General features: G+C 34.9%; 1 protein-coding gene across 1 annotated transcript in view; it reads left to right on the forward strand.

Moving 5' to 3' along the window:
- Mmp16 (matrix metallopeptidase 16) overlaps window positions 1-13,470 on the forward strand; it is a 200,130-nt gene extending 186,660 nt beyond the window's left edge. The window contains exons 9-10 of the mRNA XM_005362340.2: window positions 742-857; window positions 3,635-13,470. Coding sequence (XP_005362397.1) covers window positions 742-857; window positions 3,635-3,969 — 451 coding nt within the window. The 3' untranslated portion in view covers window positions 3,970-13,470. The remainder of the gene's footprint in view (window positions 1-741; window positions 858-3,634) is intronic.
- Window positions 13,471-27,975: the final 14,505 nt, after the last annotated feature.

Genomic DNA, 27,975 nt, shown 5'->3' on the forward strand with positions numbered 1-27,975 from the left:
TCCTGTCCCCTCTCTTCTGCTCTCTCTCTCCTGTCCCCCCTCTCTGCTCTCTCCTGTCTCCTCTCTTCTGCTCTCTCTCTCTCTTCTGTCCCCCCTCTCTGCTCTCTCCTGTCCCCTCTCTCCTGCTCTCTATCTTCTGCTCCCTCACTGGTTCCTCCTATAGTTGCTGTCCCTTGCATTTCTTGCCTCATATATCAATTTTTTCCACAAAGGACTTGCTTTCTAATGTTTTATATATTTATAACATTTTATGCCTTGTTCTCTTTGTGGCAGTTGATAGCTTCTATCAATTTTACATCTTCACTGATGATTACATTTGTTGTATATATAACCATATATCTAAAACTCCAATGTTAATAAAAGCAAGATCTTGTCTGTTTTGGTCAGGATTGTATCTTTAGGACCATCAAGATTAAACATGTATATGTGTCCATCTGTGCATGTATAGGTGCATACATGATGGTTGGTTGCAACCTTATGGATTAAAAGTCTACTTAGCTAGCTTTATGCACTTACTATGATTAATAACTTTAAAATATTGAATACTTTTACCATATGAAGGATATGGAAAATAATACAGTGCAGAAGACAGAGAATAATTTTTATGTTAAATTGTATTCCAGTGATTTTAGTCTGTTATTAAATTAAGAGGTACATAAGCATACAGCAAGCATTTATGAAAATGTATACTTCCATGAGTGATTTTTTCATATATGTATTATTGTTTTTGTTCAATTTTAGATATTGGAGATATAGTGAAGAAATGAAAACCATGGACCCTGGCTATCCCAAGCCCATCACCATCTGGAAGGGGATCCCTGAATCACCTCAGGGAGCTTTTGTGCACAAAGAAAATGGTACACAACACAGACTCAGCTGCTGAGTTTCCTATTTTAATATCACATTGTTTTATGTTAAATTAAATAATTAGAAATTATTGTGCTAGAGTTATGAATTATATATTCATATATATAATTTCTATTTATATTTTTTCTTCTTAAGAATTGACACCTAATATTACTCTCTGGGAAGTTTCAATTTAATTTATTTATATTTATTTAAGTTAATTAGAAGAAAATATAAGTAGTACTTTACTACTGAGGAATGTTTATTATTTAATAACGTGATATACATATCTATGAAAATTAATGAAAAATACATCAAGTGTGTGCGAGACAGGAATTTGTCCCAACGACTCTGTCCTGAGTTCAGCCAATTTCAGTGACACTCTCTGCTAATCCATGCTTAGCTGAAAACTCCCCTAAACACTGTCAGACCATGGCTGTCATAAGAAACAACATATTAGCCCTATACATTATGTTTGATAATCATAAATCAAAGGAGACAGGATACTGAATTATTTCTCTAGTTTACTAACCATTTTCAAAATCTACTGCTAAAAGTCTTCTCCCATTTATTTTAATCCATAAATTTATAAGTGTTTCAAATTTAATGTTTTTCTCATTTTGTTACTAGATAGATCATGTCACATCTAACATCTAAGTATTAATTTTAATTCTTCCTTTAATCAGCCATGAAATATGACTGATGCTACATGAATGCTTGCTATGTATCAAGTGTATTTCATAAATTCATTTAATTGTCCTACAAAAAGATTCAGTGTACCCATTAACTTATTTTAACACTAATTAATATCATGTAAGAAAACAAGAAAGAGGAGAAAGTGCAACACAGGATCTAACCTAGAAATGTTCCAAGTTACTTTGTAAGGATATTTGTTGTTGTTATAAATGTCCCATTACTTTATGAGGATAAACCAATAGAAAATGATCCAATAAAATCAAAACAAATATAAATGAAAACAATATAAAATTATATTGCACTCTCATTGATTTCTTTCTTAAAAGTTTTCCTCACAAGCATAACACAGGAATAGAACAGCAATGCTATTTTTTAGTGAGTGAAACAGTTGAAAATTTATTGAACTGATATTTCATAAATGGAGATAATAAGCCTAAATTATTACAGATGATTAGAGCACAAACAAAATGTGACATATGTATTTTACAAAAATTTCACACTACCTCTTTTAGTTCTACTGAGAAACTTTATTATCCTAATAATATATTCAGGAAATGTAAATTCTATTCCCATGTTTGGAGTTTGTTAATGTAAAATTAAAACTTTAGACTGGTCATTATGGAAGGAGGCCTCTTCTGAACTTTGCTACCCTGTTCATTACCTTTATAGTAGTAATTAGTCTTCGCTGAAAACTAGAGATGAGGATACTTGTGGCTGTTACTCTCCTATTTATAGCCATAAGCAGTACTTTCACCAAATTTGAAGATCTAATTATGAATCAATGGCATTTTTCGTCTGTGGCCATCTCATAGTCTGCTATTTGACAGTCCCTCAGCACTTCTCATCCAGACTTGTAGAATAAAGTACACAGGGTTTCATTACAGTGATACTAGTTCCCTTGCAGGATGAATTGAGTCTGTATGCTCCTGCTTTCATTGGCAAGTCGCTATGACTGAATAACTCTACTTCCAAGTTAAAAGCCACTACAGACTTTTACAGCACTGAACCAAATAATTTCCAATATGAAGTAACCGATGATGACCTATACGTCATACCTAAAATTTCCTGAGTTTGCAGAATTCTTCATTAAGGTGTACTTAGGGGCACAAGTTTAGGATAAGTAGGTATGACAAATGGAAATAACAAATGGAGAAAAGACAAAGGAGAAATGAATTATAGACAGAAATGAGGTTAGTGCATATATGCTACAAATACATGCTTGCTTGTTAAAATTACCAATAGACAAAATAAAATACCTACAATGTGTTATGACTTCTCCAAATAACAAAGGGTAACCTCTTATTTAAGAAGAGCACAAAATATACCGATACTAAGATGTTGAGAATGTTCCCTGAGGTGCGAATAGGTGAGAAAGTTATTTATTGTATATCAAACAGTCTCCTTAGTGGCAGTTTGAGGATCAGCGATGCTTTAATTTTTCAAGCAATTCAAAATTCCATGATAACAGTTAATATCATGATTCTGATGTGAATTATGTGATAGTACTCCTATAAGCCCTCCACCCCCCCAAAAAAAAGGATGACACAGTCTTTACAGTCCACATTTAGGAATGGGTATAGATAACCTGCCACCATGTATTTTAGGCACAGGACTTTTTAAATTTAGAACGTACGAGCCAGGCTTGATGGCATACAACTGAAACTCAAGCGCTGGGAAGCCTGAAGCAAGAGAAACAATTGTCCTACATTTGAGGCCAGCCCACTCTCTCTAAAGAGTTCTATCCCAGCTTGGGGGCCATACGTAGACCCTTTCTCAAGTATGAAGAGACACATGGAAGAAGGGGAGAAAGGTGAGAAGGGAGGAGGGAAAGAAGGAAATAAATAAATAAATAAATAAATAAATAAATAAATAATAGAGAGAAAAGGGTCAATTCCTGGAATACAGCAGCTAGAGCCTTTGTAATACAGTTGAACTGAGGGTTGTGGTTTTTTTTGTTATTTTTTTTTCCTTTAGAAATTGAAAGGACTTAAGATCTTAAAACACATGTTTTGGGAAGTAGTCTATTTCATTAGCATGTGCATATACACAATCACAAATAAGTAGTATCTGTGTATGTATGTTTTCTCCCCAGGCTTTACCTATTTCTACAAAGGAAAGGAGTATTGGAAATTCAACAACCAGATACTCAAAGTAGAACCTGGGTATCCAAGATCCATCCTCAAGGATTTTATGGGCTGTGATGGACCAGCAGACAGAGATAAAGAAGGACTCAGTCCACCAGATGATGTAGACATTGTCATCAAACTGGACAACACAGCCAGCACTGTGAAAGCCATAGCTATTGTCATTCCCTGCATCTTGGCCTTATGCCTTCTTGTATTGGTTTACACTGTGCTCCAGTTCAAGAGGAAAGGAACACCCCGCCACATACTGTACTGTAAACGCTCTATGCAAGAGTGGGTGTGATGTAGGGATTTCTTTTTTTTCTTTCTTTTCCAGGAGTTTGTGGTAACTTGAGATTCAAGACAAGAGCTGTTATGCTGTTTCCTAGTTAGGAGCAGGCTTGTGGCAGCCTGATTCGGGGCTGACCTTCCAAACCTAGAGGGTTCCTGGTCCTGCACATGAGTGGAAATACATTCATGGAGAAGCTTCCATGAGGCACAGTATCTGCTGTTCTTCAGTCCTCTGTCTTTCTTTGTCATTCAGTTGTAGGCCTTTCCTCTGCACGCTCAATGCCCAGTAAAATTTCAGGATTAACTGAAGAAGAGGAAATATAGAAGAAAAGCTTCTTCTTAATTTTTTAAAAATATTTTTCCTTCTGAAATCTGAGCCCATTTCTGGGAGAGAGAGAGAGAAAGAGAGAGAGAGAGAGAAAAAAAAAAGAGCAAATCAGAAAACCCATTAGGTTTTTGCTTTAAGGCAAAAGAAGAAAGAGTTTTAAAAACAACACAAAATCCATAAATGAACTTTCAGGAAAGTGTGAAGACCCAAAACAGCTTTGTCTCCAAAGAAGATAGCTCTGTGACCACTATGGATAGTCTCCTGCACATCGTTTTTTTCAGGTGGGAGATCTGGAACAGACATGCAGGACTCTAGACTGTTGGGACAGCCATTTTCCAACAAACAAGGGGCCAAAATATCTGCAATATAGTAACAGCCTTAATAATACATGCATTTTTCGTTTTCTACAGCTGTTCTCAGCTATGTCCACAGCGTTTCATCACCTCCATAGTCATAGCTGTTTTCCAACAGGACCTTTTGATTGTTTTGAAATCTTTCTGAACCCCCTCTTGCCTCCTGACCCAACATCATTGTGATGTTCTTCTTCGTTGTGTCAGGCCTTTGTTCCAGGCATTCCATTGGTCTGTCAGCAATACTCAGCAGAAAGCAGAGCAGGAACAAGTGTGTCTCTGATGTCATTAAGTGATGGTTATTTTTAAAAGACATGCGACTCTGGTCGTACATCGTTGTAACCCTTTGAGAACTATCAGACCAGGCTCAAGAGTCATGTGGATCAGTCTTGCGGTCTGGTCACACTGGTAGAACTGGCCAAGAGTGAAAGCCATCACAGGTTCAACAAGTTCAGATATGTAAAGCATACCTTAAATCCTATGTAATTCTTTAATGACTGACAGCGACCCATAAATACTTTTATAACAAACAACAGTGATGTGACTTGCCAAAATTTTTCTGGCAAATAAAAAAAGATATTTTGTTAACAATATCTTATGAGAGTGAAATTTTATTTGAATAATTGGTTAGAAGAATCTCTAAGCCTTTTCTTCTTCAGACACACTGAATTTTTTTTATTTAAACTACATTGCATGAAAATTCAATTTGCCATAAAATATCCAGTTAGCATTGTGGGGTTATAAAAGAATTAAAACAATGACTCTGAGTTTGCATGAATACTTTCCAATGCATTACCAATTGCATGTCAGCCATAGTTCTCAAAGGGTTGGTGTGGCTTCTGGCATTTAGCCATCCATTTGATCACTGACAGAGCCAAGAGACACCAAAGCATTCCATTGTTGAGTGTAATTTGTCCTAACAGCAGTATTGTCATTTTAATGTGACCTGCAGAGCAGGTTTGTATCAATATTTTTTTCCTAGAGAAAAGTCAGCAACTGACAGACCTCTATTGATTTTAGGAGCTGCTTCTTGCAGTGAAAGTCTTTACAGCCACTGGGCTGTGAACTTATTAGAGATGGTCAGAAGGAAAGTACCCCACAAGTCAGACAATTGGCTTTGTGTGAAAGCCAGCTTTGGAGGGGATTAGCTTTTGAAACAATGAACAGCTTGCCTTGAACTTGATATTGATCTGTTGACTGTCATTAACAACAACTTAAACATTGTCTTCTGTGAAAATTTTCCCTGAAGAGTCCTGTTCTGTGTCTTTGCCCTTTGACCTTTAACTTGCAAACTGGCACAAGCTGAAGGAAATTTGGTGTCGCTTCTCCATTGGATTGTTGTTCTCTAAGACCTAGTAAGCAAGAGCTGTTTCCTTAGCGTGGAGAGAGAGTTTGGGTATTGGATCTGCAGTTGGACGCTTTGCTCTCCACATGCACACTCTGAAGATGCCCTATAGGTAGAGGTATTTTTTAATTTTTTTCTTTAATTTCAAGCTTAATTTCATCATTTTAGTAAAAATTACAAAAAAAAATAGGAAAAAAACCTCAAATACTTGAATGGCCAGTGTGGCTTTTATATAAAGCAGGAATTTTATACTAGTGAAAATTTCTTACTCATTTGCTAATAATACACATTTCCAGATGATTTTTAATGAGTGTAGGTATACATTCTTATTTGGAAATGGATAGTTTGGCTGCCTTGAATTTATATTTATACTCAACATAGCATGAAAATTAGAATGCCTTTTGGTTAAACGACATGTTTATGATTTGGTTGGGGAAAATATTTTCTAGTCATGGGTGGCATGCTGAAAAGCCTTGCAAGCTGGTGTTTCCTACAATCTGAGCATATATCCTGTAAGACTAAGACAAAAAGAACAGTTACAAAAGAGGAATGGTTTTGTAGTATCACATTATGAAATGCAATTTGGACTTCAACAGGACATCAAAGATTTTGAACGTAAGGGTCAATAAGAAAGGGGAGGGCAAGGATCAGCCCTGTATCTCTACTTCAGAACTTCCTTTCTAGATGATGCTAATATTATAGTTAGTTTCTGCAGAGCATGGCGGACCGTATACATAAAGCCTGTTGATACAGTGTTTGCTTGTTAGAGGGTTTAATCCTTTCAGGATCTTGATGTCAAGAAAAAAAAATGACTGGAAGCTTTTTTCTAATGATAGAAGTGAGGAACTGTAAGATTTTGGGACATGTGCAAATCATTGAGAAACTCCACCAACGTACATTGAACCTTTTTTTTTTCTCTAAAATCAAAAAAAGAAGTTGAATAAGCAATCTCTTGCCTCTTTACTCATTCACCACAGTACCCTGATTCATCACAAGACTGTAAGTACCTAAGGGCTAGAAAATAACCATAGCATTGAAAAGGAAGGAATCTTCATTTTGCTTGAGTTATGGCAAACATTATGGATATGATTTGGGTTATGTTGCCTTGAATATGAGAAGTCTATGTACTTTTAAAAAAGGTTTATATGTCTATTATCTTGACTAGGACATTTATAAGATGATAAATGATAAGAGCTAAGTATGATGTAATAAAAAAAAACACTGGGGTTCCTTTGTTCATTGTGTGCCAGGCACTACATTCATATGGTTGCTGACTCTTCTTACACTTGGGATTTGTTTTTTTTTTTTCAAAAAAAAAAAGAAAGAAAAGAGAAATATGGCAGTGCTAAAGAAAGCAGGAAAATGAAAATGATTAATTAATCTACTATATGAAAATAACAATTAAAAATTTAAAAAAGAAGTTCTCTGCATAAAGAACATAATGTCAGCTCAATATCAGTGAAGACGTGCAATAAATCAAGTCTTTTTCTGTCATTTCTAAATTAGGAACATGAAAAGCTCAGACCTACTATTTCCAAAACTAAAATGAACATATTCATGTTCATAAATAATTCATCTGTTTCATTATTTTTATTACTTTACCAAATATTGAAGACAACTGTAAACAAGGTAATGGTTTTACATAAAATGAATTTATAGTTTACAATTTCAGATAAATATTGTTTCTCTATACATTATTAATCAGATGAAGTAAAATATTAAGATAGATGACCAGTTCAAATGTTTTATAAAGCAGTAGTTCTGCATCAGTTGTGTAAAGAAAGCTGTAATTTTTAGATACCTGCTAATCCATCTGAGAACAAAGTTTTCTGCAGAAGGCAACCACAACAGGGTGAAGACAGATGTTCACCGACATGGCAAAATCTACGGAGCTCAATTAGAGACCAATAGATGATACTAGCAAATAGAGTTTCTGTTCCTAACCAGAGAGCAAGTCAAGCAAATGTAATAAATTACTAAATAATAATCACCAAAAACAATTACTGAGTATTAAAAGATAGAGACAGCTTTACTAAAATAAGAAAATGTTACCTTTGTTACTTGAGCTGCCTACAATCTCTTTTATAACACATAATTTGGCTTTTCACATACTGTACATTTATTTGTATTTCATTTCTGTGAATGATTGCAATGTAATGTAGTGGCTAAAAGAACATTGTCCGGATTCTACTGCCCGCTGTGATATCTGAAAGAGGGTGTATATATTGGATTCTAGGAAGAGTAATGTAATATTCTCAAGTTCTCCATATTGTGTTGGTATCTCTAATATGGCACAAATTTTGACTCCTGTCATGTGGACCTTACAACTGAGTAACTGGTGTGCCCATATTAATTGAACTCAATGTGCTCTCTGAAGAAGAATAGATGTTATACTTGAATAGATATGTTACACAAAAGTCATAAAAATAATCAGATTTTTAGGTATTTGGTATTTATTTCCAGAAACAAATAAAGGCAGTGATTTGCTGATAGTTTTGAGTCTGTGAGATTGTAGTATATAATGAAATAAGCCTGGGGATGGTGAGGAAATGTTTACAGTAATCACAGCAAAATGTTTAATTTTTGATACTTTAAGAGCATATTCCAAGATATCATAGTCACAATATACCATTGAAACCACAAGTTTGACATTCAGATGATCTATAGAAAAGAGCTACAAATACAGTCTCTACTAAGCTATGATACCATAGAAGGGGTCAAGCCACTCATGTGGTAGAGTCTTGTCATTCTTTCCAGTGGCATTCACCTCCACAATAGATGTAAAAGAAACACAGGAAATAAGTGTCAGATTCTAGCAATGGGTTTCCTGTTGTCTAAGAAGAAAGGAGAGCTATGCCATAAAGTTTAAACAAGTACCCTTTAAAGGCTAAACTTAGTATAACAAAGAAACTAACAACCAAGGATAGTAACACATCATTCATGTGAAAACTACATTTTATAAGTAGAGTGGGCAGTGGAGAAGCTCAAAACCAGTCTTTTGTAAAATATAAAGTCATACTTTACCACTCTGTAACATTACAACTGGAAGTTTTATTTTAGTAAGAACAAAAATAATAGAGAAAAAAATGAAACTTCAAGCTCCTCACACCACTGATGAGTATGGTATCAATGTATATACTTAGTCAGTCCTCAGTAGATATCACTGTGTAAATGTGTCTGATACTCACCCATTGCCTCATAGACCCAAAATGTTAAAAGTAACCCCGGTCAGAAGGCCGTTAGACCCCTGTGAGAAAAGCCAGTTCTCTAGGATAGAAATTTACCTCAATAATCATAAAACACAAAACACTTGGCATAGTAGCAAAAGTTGCCTTAGTGTTCTAGTCTGATCTAAATGTCTATAATGCACCACACACACCATTTCTCTTGTCTTTTTATTGGTCTACGTTTAAGTTGATTTTGAGATATGTGAGGTCAGGTTGATAACGTCTAATTATATCTCCTTCAACATGTCTACTCTGAAATAGAATTCAATAGTACAGAGAACCTAGAATGATGACTGACTTGACATACAGAAATTCAGAGAAAATCACTGGTGATATTTCAAAATTCCCATCTATTTCCTGGTAGAAATCAGAAGTAGCAGTTTTCAGTGTTTGATCATGGCTATGAACTAATAATGACAGAACACGACCTACACCATTTCTTTAGAATGAATAGTAGGTAGTAATAGAAGACTACCAAAAGTTTAGTGATATAACAAAGGTTGCACAGGCATTTGTAGAGATTTTTTTTAAAGAAAATGGGGCAAAATCAGTACTTGTGATCAGTACATCATAAGCATAAGAAGCTATATATGGAGGACATTTATATGTGGAGAGATCTTGGATTCTATGCCTTTCAATTTAAAAAGCAATGTGTCTTGGAATTTTTCTTACATTAACATAGAGCTAATTATATTATTCAGATGTGTGCTCTAAGTGCCCTTCTATGAAAGGGCACACTGGGCTATGAAGGAAAACCCAACACGAGTTGGAGTGTTGTGCTGATCCACATGATGTTGCCATGTGCTCTGCCACAGAGCTGAATATTTATGCCCTTAAGAAGGGAAGAAAAAATATAAATATAACTCTTTCCCACTATGACACTTAGCTTCAAAGTAAGATATCACTATTATTTCACTGAGAAAATGAAAAGAAAGGATGGTGAGCTAGAATAAAGCAAGTAAACAAAACAAAGCTGTACCTTACAAAGACATTTTCTACAGTTTCTTTCACCTGTGTTTGTTCATATTAAAAAAACCATTTTTCTCTATATATGAGTTGCATATGGACCTCTTTCTAGTGTTTGATATGTAGCTAGACTGGATTGCAAGCACAGTGTTTTAGCACAGGCCTTTGATACATGCCATGGTGAAGTGTGACAGGAAGGGATAGGCTATGGTGCAGCTTGTACTTGCAATATTTGTATGAATGTGTGTTGCTGTGTTGGCCTGTCTTGGCAGTATACTGATGAATAAAGCCTTGTGTACCCTGTCTATTTGAAGTCACTAGAATGCATGCTTGCTGTCATGTGATACCCACTGGATCTCATTCCCTTCCTATATACCAATAGCCCACTTGTTAGTATAAAACATACTTCAAATGAATAGTTTTGGTAGTAATGCAAGGGTTATCTAATATAATTTTTTTACTACACTGAAATAACATTACCACCTCACTTCTTGCTCCTTGTAAATTTGAATTTTTGTGTTAAATTGGGAATTTATGTTGCATAGTCATTTTCTTCCTTTATATATGATATGAATTCTATTCTATATTCATTATATATGATATTATTCCTTTCTATATTCATGGATACAAATTTCAAAATCAACCAAGCATGGATTCTAATCAAGAGTGGATGACTGTCAGCATTTTCCACACACCCTTCTGTGATCATTATTTGATTCCTTTCAGTCACCATTTTTTTCTCCCCAATTTTATTGTTTTTTAATTAGATTTTGTTTTCTTTCTCTTTGTGAAAACCAGAATTTAGCAGCATACAGGTGAAACCCTGGAGATGTGTCTTTGTTCCTCAGAATTTTCCATCATAAATTACATAGAAAACATAGTCCTTATAGCATCCTAAACTTTTGCATTGGTTTATATTTTTATAGCCCTCTTCCCCTGAAAAGATATGAAATGCTGAGTATAATTGCTGTTGTCTGTTGATAAGACAGCAATGGAAATTTATTTTGGGAGAATGTATGAAGTATAAATATACAGTATGGTAAATATCACAATGTAGTGTTTAAGTACATCAGGAGGAAATGCATGCCTACAGCTTTGAATCTTTATTTCCCTTTAGGGGTAAATTGCATATATAAGAAAGAGATAGATAGAATAAAAGAATAATGTATGTGGCTTCTGCTGCATTGCTTTTGACTATATCAGCATTTCTATGGTGGACCTCTGTTTTCAGGGGATTTAGAGACTTGCCCATAAAAATTTTCTTCAAGCATAAAACTCTTTAAAAATTTTTTCTAACATGTATCTGATTTTAGTAAAATATTTTTTGGTTTTATATTATGGAAATTAAATGGCTGGAGTTTACTAGTTTAATTTTGTGCTAATATAAACTTTTAACAAGTTTAATTTTTAATAAAAACATAAAATATACTCAGTTCATAGTCTAATTTTTTAAACAAATCAAATATTGTTGACATTGAGAAATTTGCCTGCTTCACCAGTGTGGTATTTATCTTTAAGATGTTTTTAGAATTCAATACATGTTGTTATCTTGATTCCAATAGTGAATCAATATAACTGACAATGAATATAGATATATGATATCTATATAAGCTATCTGGTAACATATTTTGGGGAATATATAGTATATGATATATATGTGTGTGTATTTATACATATATATTCACTAGACAGGTTAAGAGAAAGAAGCGCTCATGATTTATCAAATAAATACCATATTTTTTAAAATAATTACACAGGCATTTAACCTTCAGAGTCCAAATGAGATATAAGCAATTGCAGAGGAAAATTGTCTTGTAGGTAAACACCTAGCATTGTATAGCTTCCTATGAAAATCACCTCTCATTTATATAGTGTGGATATTAGGAATCAAGTATTAAAGGTAAAACAGGATTTATTAAAAACGTTAGACTATGAAGCAGAGAGAAAGGCCAGGAAATTAGGATTTTAGACAGTTGTCTTGTGGTTGACTGTATCTTAGCCTTTATTTAATGCCTACAATGTTGTCAGTTACTGAGAGAGTATGAAAATATAACTCTGAGTTTCTTACATGGTACTCTACATTATCTCACTAAAGTTTTGATAACATGTACGTTTCCATGTACAAGGCATGAAATGACACATTTATTTTTTCAGTGGATTTTCAGGGTTGAATGTTATGGTTTTGCCCACACAGAATTATATACATTTATTCCATCTTAAACTTGGCATATTTTTTTTCTGATTGCTTCTACTGACAAACACAAAGCTTGTTTGTGTGCAAATAAAAGGCTAAATAAATGGTGCTAAAGTGTATTATGACTGTCAGATATAATCAGGCAAAATTTTGTGGTGCTTCAATTATTTTTTCATTGATTTTATTGAACAGTGTTTATTCACAAATTGTCTTTTATTAGTACAATGAAAGCTTCATAGCACATTGTTAATAAAATGATTGCCTAGTTTGTGTAATAGCTCATCAAGCTATTATCTCCTTGACTCCTTATAATGAAGCCTCATTAAAGGTCAAGGGTCATGCTATTAATCTCATTCTATAGATCAGTAACATGACTGAGTATTTTCACCATGTACTTATGTTTACAATGCTATAACCCTTTGACTGCTGCGGCAACCTTAACCATACAAATGTCACAAGCTAGAATCATCAGCATGGTTTGTGCCATGGCAATCAAAGAGTTAAGGGCTGTGCAGTTATTTGTTTTGTATTTATTAATTTATATTTATTTCATTTCCATTCCAGAAGGGGTTTGGATTGGGCAGTGTTTGTCTGCTGTAAGTGTCTTAACCTAAGGAAAGGTTTAAAGGCTTTTTATACTGTTGCATCTTCTGTATTGACCATCAATTCATTGTGCTGTAATTTTAAAAAAAAATGTCAATAAATAAGAAAACCGAAAAATCATTCATAGACATGTGGTTTTAGTCATGATTTGCTTTCATTTATGACCAGCACGTAGAATCTGATCAATCGCATCAGTCTTTATTGTCCTTGGCTTCCTAAGTAAGAAAAGGCAGTTGAAAATGCTTAGGTAATTTAGAAAAATGTTTTTCTGAATTAGCAAGTATCTTTAATTGGCTGTATCAGTTGGAGGATTGCCATACAACTAATTGTATGCAAAGAGTTGTGATCAAGGAAGGGCGCTGAAAGTACTGCTGTACCACATACACTTCAGGCAAGTGGTCATGAGTGCAGACATGACTTTTTATGAGACTCAAGAAGTATGAAAAATAACTATTTGAAGAAGTAAATGTAAGCTATTACGTAAAGTTGTATGCCAACATGGGTTAGGCAAATTGAATTAAATTTTGTTTTATGTCTTATACTGAGTCTCTTGCAGAATTTCATTTGTGGAACTCTCTCTTTTCTTGCTGGTACTGTGATCTGAACCCGAGGTTGTGCACATGACTAGAATCATCTCAGCTCTTTCTTTTAGTAATCTTATTATATTAAAGAAAGGCAGGCAACCAACTCCCAGAAATAAAACTAAGAATAGGCTCTTATGAATTTAACATTTGAATAAATTAAGAATCAGCTAAATACTCTTCGGGAAACGGTCAATAGTAGTATTTAAAAATTCTGAACTAAGCATTTTCTGAAAACCAGTTCTTCCGTGTATCAATCATCTCCAAATCATAAAGGCCACCTGAATTTTACAAAGAATAACACATTTTAATGGGGGTAAAGTAAAAAGACATTCACTCATACAAAAATATGTCCACCTGTATACCAAGAAATTAATTATATCTGCACATACAAGCACATAGGGAGAGAATGAGAGATGACAGCAAAGAGAGAAAGATTCCAACACTGACCTTGTCCTCTCAATCCTCCTGCCTCAGTCGCCTGCTACTGGGCTGATGTTCATTTATCACCACGACCAACCTAACTGTGTGCTTTTAATCCATATGTGACAAGTATTTTTCTCGAAGAAGTAATACCCTGACAAGGTTATAAAGAATCTAGTAACAGGCCTAGCACACTGTAAGAATGCGTTTGTTAAGATGACTTCCATGCTTTCATCTTTTACATCTCTTTTTGAAGACTGGATTGCATGATTTAACTCAGTTTGATTTCTTCTGCTACTTTCATATCTTAGTAACCTTAGTTACCAAGAGCTCCTCACGACTGACTCCACCTCTCCCACCACTTCCCTTCCATTCCAGATATTCTCTTTCCTTATTTTAATCGTAGAAATGAATCGTGTATATAATTACTTTCTTATGTTAATCTTTCTGTGTTCTTCAGCTCTCCATTAGATCTATTTATTCTAAAGTATGTGAAATTTCTCTCATTAAAATAACTACTTGTTATTTCCTACCCCGTTTGGCTTGCTCACAGTATTTAAGGCTAATAGTTACATTACGACTAGTACTTTTTCTAGACAGCTCCTGGATAGTAGTGTAAGTCTACGAATATTACTTACCTCTTCCACCCTCAGAGCTCGCTGCCACACTGGTTCATAGTCAATGAACATCAGGTATTTGATTCTAGGCATTAGAATCCAATCTTACCATTATGGGCAACTTTTGTCACCAAATATTATGAGTTTATTCAAGTCTATACACATGTTCTTGATCTTTATTTTATACTCTCTCCTGGGCTGTAAGTTTATAATGAGTGGTGAAATTTATATTCAAAATTTCCATACTTGATGAACTAATTAAGATTAATTTTTCCTTTTTGTAAAATCAGCCACTGAAAAGAAAGGTCACCACTATCTTTTTCTTTCTTTCAAAAGAGATATATTGCTTGAATTTTGTATTTTATTTGCAGTATTAGATAATTTTTGCTACCTGTCCATCAAATCTTGATTATCTTGTGTCTTCCTTTACCTCTGGTCACACCTGTCTGTATAAACACTCACCAGCAATACAATAAACTTCAACAGTATTTCTGACATCCTATTTCTCTTAGATTTTTTTTAATCTTACATCTTCTTGCCTATCTAAGATTTTATTTTTCAATTCCCCTTGCTTCCTGGCACAAGCATCTTCCCTAACAAGGTTATAAAACTTCACTACCAAAAATAAATATTCTTTTAAATACTTAAAAGTATTTGGTTGTGTTTGGGAAGACATTTATGAATATGGAGTTCAGAAGTGTCGCCTGTCATTTTGCCTCTTCTTCTCTTGAGACCAGGTTTCTCACTGAACCAGTGGTTATGCTAGCAATCATTCACCCCAGAAACACCCTATTCCCCAGTGCAGCAGGGTACAGCTTTTTACTAGAAGCTCAGAGCTCAGGTCCTCAAATGTGCATAGCAAGAGCTTTCTCCCCAATCCCAAGAACAAAGATTTTACATGTATACTCTCCAAAATCTATTCTCTACTTACCTTTCAAGATTTTCCACCAGTAAACATTGTTGCACATAAAATCTTGGTATTTGCCATTTCCTGTGTGTTGTCTTTGTATTTGTAATGTATTTTTTTATCTACTTTGAACTTCAACTTTGCTGTCATTATTTTCCCCGACCAAAGTAGGTAAAACCCATGTACCTTTTAAAATCTTGAATTTCCATGGTATTTCACCGAGGGCAATCACAGGATAATTAAAATTGCATCCTTCTCATTTCAAAGGTTTTCTGATGTTATAATAAACTGTATGACCATAACTTTATGCAAAATTAGGATAAGGATTATTTTGTATCCAAGTTTATTTTAATTGCTCCTTGCTAACATCTACTCTCTAGGAACTGTGGTGATGTGGCTTTGTTTCTCTCCCACTACGACATCCACTGCAGGGTCTTCTGGACAGAAAGAGCTACAGAAAATGTGCTGCACTAAATCAAATAATATTTTAAAAATAATAAGGATCACAAAAATTTTACTTGGCTTTGTTAAATAGTATCTAATCTATCTGAATAATTTTATGAATAAAGATATTAAAATAACTTGTTTCAAATCTCAAGAATTTAAATACTTGACATGGTTTGTCTCTAAAACTACTTTCTAACCTTAAAACTACTTAAAATGTTTCTTACTAGGCCATAAGGTAAGCGTGAAATTTTAGCTAAATTTTATAATTTCTCTTACTTCTATTTGTTACTTTTCAAGAAATGAGAAAATATTTATGTTATTGTATTCTGGTGAAATTAGGAGACCCGTGTTTTGGAGATACCCATGGGTATAGCAAATATAAGGACAATATCCAAAAAGTAAATCCTTCCTCAAATCTATCCATATATATTAAAGAAGTAGTTAATAGTTTACTTAATGCAATGTGACAGTGGACTCCCCCCTATAATGAAAAACTAGCCAGAACCTTTGAGGTCATTTTGCTAATTCAGAAGGAAATACAATCTAAATTATTGTGGGACAATGGGACAGGATATCAAATAATGTGTTTGATCTGAAAGCAACTAGGATATTGTTGAGAAAAGTGCTCAGAAATAAAAAAAGAAGCCAAGTCAGGAATAAAATAGAACAGATAAACAACTCAAAGACAAGCAAAGAAATTGTTTTAAAAACTCTTTGCTACTTTGAACGGCTATTGAGCTACTATGCTTACGATTGCTGTCCTCCGTGAAGACTTTATTGATTTTAGTTAGTGTGGGGCATACTGCTGAAATTTTAGGTCAAATGGTAGATCAAACATAGGAATATAATTCCCTGACCTTTGAAGCCTTCTTAAACCTCAGAAAATAGATATTTTTATTTCTCTTTTCAAAGACCTGACAAATGAGAGTACAGGAAAGGTGACAATAGCATTACTTTGAAATTGAACAGAAAGTGGAAATCTAACAACTAGATTGATAGACCCAAGAAAATCGAGTGCTAAACCAGCGGAGAACATGTTTCTCTGGAAGTGGGGAGAAGGTAGCTCACTAAATTCGAACATGAAAGCAACCCAGTGCTCAGGACCCTGCCTAGGATATCCTGCTTCTAGGGAATGCTCTCTGTGGCTACTTTCTTCCCTGGATAGGGTGGAATTCTGAACTGAAGAAAGCCAGAGTGCTTCGCTAAGACAAAGAGGGAAGTGACTCTTTTCCTTCACCTCAGCTCAGCAGAGTGGATGTACATTTTGTTTGTTTTCACCTAGGCAAGTAAATGGAGCATGCTTTTCCGAAAACCCAAGAAGTGTTATTAAAATTTGGTGCCAGTGTAGCTCCAGTAAGTGTCAAACAAGCCAATCTTTATTAAAAATCATGCTAATACGTCTTTCAATGTTTTCAAGGCATGTATTGGTACCTGATAAAGAGGATCAATACCAAAGATCTTTGGGTATTTATGGAAAGATTCAAATTTAAGAATACACCAAATAACAACAAAGATTAGAAATGAAGTAAGTTTTACAAGGGGAAAAAACAGCTTTTAGAAGTATAATTGTCCTTAAAAATTCAAAACCAAAAACAGTTTCTTGGAAATTAAGACTGTAGTAAGAACAATGGAAAAGTTAATACAACTATCGTAAAAGTAAAATTCAATCTCTGAAAAAAAAACACAGAAAATATGAGTAAAATGTACAATACAGTCTTAGAAAATTAGAGGACAGATCTCTCTAATGTGGGAAAGTTTAACGTTTTACTAATAAAAGTTCTAGGAGAAAAGGCCAGAGGAAATGAAGTAAGGAAGCAATTACATAACGTACTAACATTTCCATAATATGGAGAAATGACTTTCAAGATTGAAGAAGCCTTGCTATGTACTGTATAATGAATGAAAATAGACTCAGTGTCAAGAATATAATTCTAAAAAGTCAGATTGTAAAGGCCAGGGAATGCACTATAAATTTCTAGAAAAAAGGTTAGTAAATTATGTTGCAGTATGAAAAGGATTAGAAAGGCCACAGTGTCCTCAAAAGCGGCACTAGAAACAAGGTCATATATCACTATCATCAAAACTCCACAACAGGGGCTGGAGAGATGGCTCAGAGGTTAAGAGCACTGACTCCTCTTCCAGAGGTCCTGAGTTCAATTCCCAGCAACCACATGGTGGCTCACAACCATCATGATGAGGTCTGGTGCCCTCTTCTGGCCTGCAGGCATGGAGGCTGAGCACTGTGTGCATAATAAATAAATCTTAAAAAAAAAACCTCCACAACAAGGTATTCTCAGCCTAGAAATATTTACACAAATATTTACAAAGTGTGCAGCATGAAAAGAAAATTTCCTTTTCTTGATATATTTCTCAGTTAGAATTTGTATTCACCTATGTGATGTGTCAAAGAAAGGAAAATAAAATTCAATAACCACAACAACAAAAAAAGATCACCCAACAATGTAGTGAACAATACTTCTAAGAATACAACCTGTAAACTGTTACGAGAAGCAAGAACTTACAAGGAAATTAATAGCATCGTAATAATAATAAACTACCATACAGCCTGCTTTAATACCACTGGGCATACACACAAAGCAATTCACCCATCTTTATTTAATCACTGTTTTTCCTCCCACTTCCAGACTTGCTATTTCTTTGTGGTCTCCTGTGTGTGAAGACAAAGGCAACCGTGACAATCTTCACAACTTTCATTCAAAGTTTTGAAAGCTTCCTCCAAAGCTTTGCTGAGGACTCTCAGGGAACACTTACATAGTACGTCAGTCATGAAAGGAGAAGTAGGACTTGGTGAAAAGAAGGAGCATTTCAGGCAAGCACAACTTGAAGAAAGGTGTGCAGGTTTGGGACAGTGTGTGCATTCTTCTGAAAGTGAACACTGTACTATGAGGCTACTTGTTTGTTTTCCCGACTGCAAGCCCTGAAATAATCACAGAAACCATGTTATTTAAATCACCGCTTGGCCCATTAGCTTTAGCTTCTTATTGATTAACTCTTACATCTTAGTTTAACCCATCTCCATTACTTTGTGCATCACCACGAGGTCGGGGCCTTCGTGCAAAATTTTAGTGCATCTGTCTCCAGCCGTGGCTCCATGGCTTCTCCTAAACTCCTCTCTAAAGTCTCCCAGCATTCAGCATAGCTTTCCCTGCCTAGTTCTGCTCTCCTCTATCGCAGGCCCCAAACAGCTTCTTTATTAACTAATGGTATTTGCATTAATTAGTTAATTAGAGAGAGAGGCATCCCACATCAGAACACAGTCTGTATTAAGCCCAGTTGTGAAAGGTACAGTCAAGAAATAATGTTGTTGAGGGTTAAATGGTGAAAGGATTTGATGCCTGAGTCCTTATGTTGTAAGCTCTCTGTTGATTCTATACGGTACCTGTGATACCTTTAACTATGTTTGTTATTTGTTGTTTATTATTTATTTTACTAGAGTCCAGGTTCACTGTGTCATTTTAAAACGATGCATATTTTTGTCGATTCTCTCACCTTTGCAACCTTTCTGCTCCCTCTGGTACTTTCCACTCTGATTAACTTCATTTCTGCTTATATGTGTTATATTGTCCTAACCTCCTCACTGCTAATTCTTTTGGTCTCTTGTGGTCTTCTTTCTAATATTGTAGATACTCACACTCACACCCACATACCCTCATCAAATGCTAGGTTCTGCATAGGAGAAAGCATACGATAATTGTCATTCTGAGTCTGGGCCACCATGCTAAAGATAATATTTTACAGATTCTACAGAAATTCTCAGTTTTCTTTGATACTCATCAAAATACCACTGTTCATATATACTATACTTTAAGTGGATGAATAATGAAAATATATCTACTGTGGATGATGTTGGCAAGTGTTGGTTTCCTGCCATGCAGCTAAGACCCCTGGTTGAGCTGGCTTTTCTACTAGAAGCTAAACATATGACCAGAACTTGTTTAAATATAACATCTAAAGGTTTGAGGTGTAGAAGTTTGTGTATTTGAAAGGGACATTTTTTTTGATAACTGGTAACATATACGGGCAAATCAGATGATGCAAGGTATCAACTCTTTTGGCCTGGATTAGAGAAGGTAGAACAAGACTTTAGGAGTCATAGTTTCTGTTTCCCTGAGACCACAAAAAGACATCACTTGTCATTAGAGATTAGACACAGAGTTGGAAGAAATACTTCCAATGGCATGTGAAATCTTTAAAAAAGATTATCAGGAGCTAAATTCACATTGTTAGCTCAGGTCTCCACTGAAAACTAAAGACACTTGAGATTTCTGAATTTTTATACTCATACCGTTGAGAAGGCTGGAAATAGAACTCACATTTGACCACTAGGTCAATGTTGCCAAATTTCAGCGTCTATTAATTCCGAGTCTCAATAGGTCCTTTGAAGCGCAAGGTTGTAGACCAGAAATGGACTCTAGTAATTCCAATGAGGACATGCGGAAAGACTTACAGGTTCATGCTCTTCCAAGTTTCCAGACTGTTTTGAGCACAATTATCTCATTTTCCCAATCTGAGAAGGCTTTTTGGCCTGTTTAAGCACTGTGTAACTTCTCCAGTAGTTACAATAAAAGGAGAAATCTAAAATTGTGTGCAGTGATAAAGCTGGAGGCACAACCCAGCATACCCTTTTGTTTGTTTTGTGTGTATGCATGTAATATGTGTGTGTATTTGTTTATGTGTATGTGGTGTAATGTGTGCATGTGTTGTGTATGTGTTGTATTTGCAGTGTTGTGTATATTTGTAGATAGATAGATAGATAGATAGATAGATAGATAGATAATAGATAGATGCATATATGAAAGTGTGTATCCATGCATGTGTGAGACCAGAAGTCACCTTGATTATATTCTGAGTCACTTCCACTTTATTTTTTGAGACAGAGTCTCATTCTGCACATGAGCTCAATGACTTGGTTAGACTGGCTGGCCCACAGGTTCCAGGGATCTGCCTGTCTCAGTGTCATCAATTCTGGAAGTATCAACACACACCACTACACTCAGTGTTTTACTTAGGTACTGAGGAGCTGAACTGAGATCCTCATGCTTGTGCTACAAGCAAATGAGCCAACTCCCTGTTTCCTAGAAATGAAAATTCTTTAGAGGTTGTCCACTGCTAAGGAGGTATGATAAGGAAAATATATCAGCAATCAAGTGGACTTAGTGGTTTAGTGAGGAGAGTGGATCTCAAGAGTGGCAGCATAAAACCACAATATGAGAACATCAGAAGCAGGGAACTATGCTTACTATTTATTAGTCGATGTCCAGACATTGCTAAGTTATTTTCAAATCTCTCAAGATTAAAACAGAATAATATTTTATAACATCCTACCTGAGTTATTTAATTAATAAAGATATTGCATATGGAATCTCTAACAGAAAGACAGAACATTCTCAATTCTCATACTCAAATTGGACCACAGATTCAGCAGTAATTATAACTAAAAAGAAACATCTTGTTACTTTGGAGGGAGAAACTTTGATTTTTATCACTTATGACAATGACTCTATCTAAAATCTTTCTGAAAATATCTAAATGATTCCTTGGATCCAATAAGGTGTTCATGTTCAAAGGAAAATAAATATCCAGTCTTTTCATAGACATCTCAACAGTGACTGTTCTCTAACTCTGATCTGCTTATCTGTTTGTGTTCTGGCTCACCTGCTTGATATTTATAGCAATCTAACTTTGTAGACAAACCATTTTTTGAACTTATTATGTAACCCAGCTCACCCCCAAAATATTATCTTCTTCAGCTTCTAAAGTGTTGGGCCTATAGCTGTACCCCACTATGCCTATCACAAAAACAACAAAATCAATTTTCTGGGATGGATCACAGTTAATATGGTAATATTGCTTAGTCCCAACAACCAGTAGGTTCCCACCCTCTCATGCACTTTCTCTCTTAAGAAATTTCTTCTTCATATTCACTCTACTGGGAAGGCTACAGGAAAACACCCTCTATTATCATTCTCTACTATTTTGGGAGGTGGAGTCCTAAGACTTTAGTTACCCAATGTCCATTGCAATTACTTATGACAAGCCAGTAGCAATACATTTGTATTCAGAAGTTATAAATAATGGATGAGAGCCAATGGGGTCTTAATTGTATATAGTGCTTGCAAAATAGATGCATATTACCAATTTGCCTCTGCTTCATTCTGAAGTTATGGCTACAACATGAGATGCAACCATTTCCATCCCATGTGCCTGGTTATTGAAATGTTTGATGTCAGTAGTTGAAAAAGACTGTAGTGGTGCAATAGTTCAACACCAGCGTAGCTCTGAAGAGCAATGTGGGAATTAAATTAAAATGATAAATCTTCACCTTGCCTGGAATGAGAGATAGTCTGAATTAAGTGTCCATACTGATTCATGGCTGTGTATAATCATTGACTAGATAATCTGAGAGCTAAAAGGAAAAGATAAGAATCACAGTAACAAATTTACCAGTGGATATTCTTCATTGTCTCAGTTTTTAGAAATGGAGTAGTTACTTTCCATAGCAATGCTTTGTCATAACTAAAATCAATATCTAATAAACTGATGGCATTACTCATGACTTAATTTTGGGGGGCATAAATTATCAACTGTAAGAACTTTTTTTTTGTAAAAGAGGCATTGCATTGATATTGAGCTTGTCAGTATATTTTCAGATACTTGAACACACGGTGACCTTGTCAGATGATGCCCAGTTTCACTAAGAAGAACAATTAAATTAGAAATTAATTTGGCTAAAGAATAGTTTGTCACTATTTATTAGGTAAAGTTTATGACAATGAGGTAGGGATGTGGTATAGTGGTAGAGTACTTATCCAGCTTGCGCAAGACTCTGAGTTTGAACCCCAGCACTGTGGTAGCTTATTTATCCAGTTATATATTTATTTGCTCATTCATTCATTAGTTCACTTATTTTGGAATGATACAAGTCATTCTTTTAGTCTTCTTGTTTCTAATCTGTATATGTAACTATTTTTCTCATTTTTTAATGTTCAAGAAATTCTTAGATGACTTCAATGAAATTATTAGCCTGATGTCAAAGTTTAATGAAGGGTAAAACTTCATACAGTGTGTTGATTCAACTGTGTTGCTTAAAGCATCATGCTAATATGCCAGTTCATTTAAACACTGTTTTGGGTGAAATAAGATAATTTTGAGTCATGTATTAGATATTGATTCTGTATTATATTTCTTAAAAATTGCTGTGAGTGTTCTTGAAGATGCATGTAAGGAAGCCTCATAGATGCTTCACCAAAACTATTGTATTAAGTTTAATAAGTTCTTCAAATAGCTAGATCATTGGCCAAGGATTGAAAACAAACATTTGATCATGCATTGTTTTCTGAGAACACTCTTTTCTTAGCCAGTAAAAAAATAGGTAGACAGATGATAGATAGATAGATAGATAGATAGATAGATAGATAGATAGATAGATAGATGATAGATAGATAGACAGATGATAGATAGATAGATAGATAGATAGATAGATAGATAGATAGATAGATAGATTAAAAAATATCAATTTTCCTGGGAGCAGAAACCTTGTGGCACAGCTCAGTTATTTCACATGACCCACAGTCAAAGTCTGGGAGCAGAGACTTTTCATTCCATAGCAAGTATATGTGTATGTACATCATCAATATGCCCTTACTTTATTGAACACAGATTAAAGAGTGAAGACCTGACACAGGTTACATTCTCTTCAAAATGAAAGAGTTTTTATGGCTTTGATAGCTGGCAATTTTCCCACTTGAACTTGTTATAGCTGTGAATTATTTTAAGACAGTGACAGTGGTGTTTGACTTGGAATTCATTCATTCCTTCACTAGTCACAAGGCAAAACACCTCCTAAAGAGCATATTTAATTGCCCAGATGTTTATGTGAAATTACTGCCATTAATCACAGTATTGATTATGTTTCTTCCATATTCTGCAGTCTTTTATTTTTAAACAGTACCCTGAAGCGACTTAGGAGATATGGATCATCCTTGTTATTCATGACTTTATAGCTTGCAATCTAATTGATTGATGAAAAATAAGTTGTATACCACTTAAAGCCAGTACTTGTGTTGAAAAGACAGTTATTTTTATCACTTCCTATTTGGAACAAAGCATGTTCCGTGCTACAGTTTCAAAAAAAAGGGGCCCCAGATTTTCTAGTCAGCCTCTGAGTGTAGGAGTATCATTAGGCAAAATGTCCATCTGGCAGAACTAAGCTTTTTCTGTCTGTCTCAACTCATTTACCAACATGCCTCCTCGTTTTCTGTCTACTTTTTTTATTTCTGTTCTATAAACGTCTAGATTATCTCCAGTTTCCGTGACCTTAGCTTTAGATCAGCTGAACAAGACGGAAAACAAGGCAGGTGCTGGCAATCTACCCAACCCCTGGTAATGGAGAGGCATTGATCTTGGAGGAGAACCTCCAATCACAACTTTAGTAAATGAGCATGATCTCTAACTATACTCTAAATATTTGCCCTCACACACAGAGATAAGTGTAGTCCTCACCCCTCGTCAAGGAAACCTCCTTTTAGAGCAGCCAGAACCTAATGCAGAACACCATAATCAGCCTAAATGCAGAGTTGTGGGGTTCAGTCCCAATGGATACATCTGCAAAAACACTTCCTCCCTCAAGGCTCAGGAAACATTGCAAAAGAAGGGGTGAAAAGAATGTAAAAAGCAGAAGCTTGGGAAATTTGTTACAAGATTGTGTCTCCTAGTAAAATCAGAAGCTACATCCCTAATGACTCACCAGCCTGTCTGCCTAAACAGGAGCTAAACAAGGACAAAACCTATAGACATGCCAAATGGATGGGCATCAATCCTACATAAAGATTTGCAGAAAAATAAGGAATGTTGAGTGTGGGAGAAATAGTCTCCTCGAGGGAAGAACACATGGGTAGTTATCCAATACCAAATGGTCGTTTCTGAAAACATATATACAAATAACATTAACAAGACTGAGCAGGCTGTATTTAGAAATATACATGTGTACACATATATGAATGTGAGAGCTATTAATGAAAAAAGGAGCCTGTGGATAAAAACGAGTAAGGAGACAAATATGGAAAGGTTTGGATAGAGTAAAAAGAAGGAAGAAATGGTGTACATATATTATAATCTCAAAAATAAAAGAAGACATATATTTTATTTCTCCTAAAGGAATTGCATTTGGTGCTAACTTTGAAACTCAGTACACAGACAATCCCTGAACCGGAACACGTTTATGAAATAAAAATTATTAAATCACTTTTGCAAACTTCACTATGAGATTTCTGTTTTTCATTCTATATAGATTGGTTTTGTTATTGTTTTGGTTTGAGAGTGTCTTTCTGAACCACAATGCTGCAACTGATTAAACAATCTTATGAAACAAAAGCATCCAAAATAATCTCCAATTCCAAAGTGTTAATTTCTTCAAAAAGCAGCTGTGTCTTCATGATACATATAGATATGCAAAGAAACCCTGGCCATCTTCGCTGTGTAGCCTAGACAGCAGAATCTTGATTACATTTGCCATTTTGAATTCTGTGGTTCAACATTTATAAAGGATTTTCCAATAACAAAAATAGTTGAGAGAGTAGTGAAGTTCTTTGTACAGAAACAAGTGAGGTGTCAATGAAAAAAAAAACAGTATCTGCAATTATTCACGTGAATACTTTAAAAACAAAATGACATTGATTTATAATGAATATTTAATCTGTACTTGTGTTAAGTAAAATATCTTTTCAAGAAAGTGGTTTGAGTGTCCGGTCTAGGGTCTCCTTTGACTTGGTTCCCATAGTGGTGGGACCTCATTTTGGATGTTGTTAAGTCACCTCAATTGTAGGTCTCCATTCTTTCGTGGTTTGTTTTGCTCTTGTTGTTTATTTTGTTATTTTTTTATTATCAGAAAAACCTGAGCTTGACTTCATTTCTTCGCTGAACATATAGAACTGTTCAATTTAAGATATGATCTTACCTTTTCTATATGACCTTCATTATGTAGCCCACACAAGGTCTCAGGCAGCTTAATTGCCATGACTTTAAATGAATTATGAGATAAACAAACTTATTTCCACTATAAGCTTCTTGCCTGAAGTATTTTGCAATAGTAATGCAAAGTTATTATAATCAGAAAATTACTGATTAAAATATATTCAAAAATAAATTTACTTGTGCTATTCAATAACAATACAATGAACAAATGTAAATCCTGGAAACTCTCTCCAACAAAGCTGCTATTTGCAAAGACTAAATCTGGACTTCTTAAGTAATAACTAAAACATTTAATTAAAATCTTTGACAACATTTGAAATGAACCACTATTTTGCTCCAGTAAAAATTATTTCGATTTTGATAATTTGAGGGAGAAAATAAAGAAAAGAATATCCTTTTATTTAGAAAGTAGAGGATGAAAAATCAATCAATGTAATAGTATAGCAGCACAGTGAGTTCTGGGAATTCTCATGTGGTTCAGAAAGAGGAGGAGGATATTGATAAATTAAAACAAACAGGACAGCATATATACAATGATTGTGTATTGAATAAGGATATAGGCTAGTTCTTTATATTATTTGTGGAGTGTTTCTCACATATAAAATTGTAATGAATTACAACAGAGTGAAAAAAGGGTGGAGGCAGGAAAGCTAAACTTTCCTCTGAAGCAGAATACTGTTTATCTAGATTAAACTTTGGGGTTTCTGTGAAGGTTTGGATAGTTGGAATTCACATCCAATGTTATTCCTATAGGACTGCTATTTCTCTGCCTCTCCTACTGCAGAATTCTGACACTCTAGGTACAGCAAACTGAGAGATTCTTCTTAGGTCACTTAGTAAATGCTAAGCTGACCTGAGGTATTCAATATAATCATCAAAACTCTCTTATGATTGGAATGAGTCATTTTATTGCAAACTAATGTCTCTTTCTCTATATTTTTCTTTTTACATACTGGAGATTAAACTCGGGTCATTTACCTTCAAGACAAGCTCTTTATTCCTGAATTACATCCAAAACGTTTTCCTTAATGTTGATTTTGAAACCGAGTCAAGTTGCATTAATAGGGTTGGCCTTGAACATACTTTGCACCATAGCTGGCCCTGGCCCTATGATCCCCCTGCTTCTGTTTCCCAAATGCACGTGCTTACAGAAATACACCAGCAATTTCTACTTCTATGCATGCTGGAGGCCAAAATTAAAGCAAACTGTGATGACTGCCTGGTTGCAAATTCTGCCTACAACTAACTTAGTACTGAGAACTATGAGGTGTGTTTATGGCTTGTTAGTTGAAACAATGCTATTAATTTAAGAAGAAAATTTTCCCTTAACTATTGTGAAAATTAAGTGACGGTTCTTTAAATGTTACAACATGAAAAGGATGTAATGGAACAAACCCCAGTGGCCTTTAGAAATCTAAATTGGAAAATGCATTCTCAATGTAATTTTAATTAAAGCAATTGAATTTAAGCAGTGGAGATAAACAAGGAATTGGAAGCCCTAAGCCTCAATTTATCACTGTGATACGGAAGATTATGGAAATTGTACTTTAAATATAGGTCTCGGTTGGATTTGCTATAAGAACTCTATTAGACACCAAGCTGCAAGGCACACTCCTTGTCTTTCAGATAATTGTCTTCTTGCCTAGTTGATTAAATAAAGATTAGCATTTATTATCTCCACAGCATTTTACAGGCTTTAACAAACGAGGCTACATGGCCCTTCTATATGATACACAACCCTGCTGCTTTACTCCATACACAGAGATAAGCAGGAGAGTCTTAGCATTAAAGGCAATACCAGGACAACTGAAAAGCCTCACTTCCTAACTTCTGCCCTGTTCCCTACAACATCTCTAATGTCTTCAGATCATTGAACACTTAATGAGTGTATGTTGTTCATGGCAAGGTTCAGTCTTTTAGGACGCATGAGAAAGCTTGTTTGTCAGTAACATGTTTTCCTATTAATACTGAAACATAAACCTTTCTCTCTTCCTCTCTCTCTCTCCCTCTCTCTCTCTCTCTCTCTCTCTCTCTCTCT

The sequence above is a fragment of the Microtus ochrogaster genome, linkage group LG5, assembly GCF_000317375.1.
Source record: "Microtus ochrogaster isolate Prairie Vole_2 linkage group LG5, MicOch1.0, whole genome shotgun sequence".
Classification (NCBI taxonomy): Eukaryota; Metazoa; Chordata; class Mammalia; order Rodentia; family Cricetidae; genus Microtus; species Microtus ochrogaster.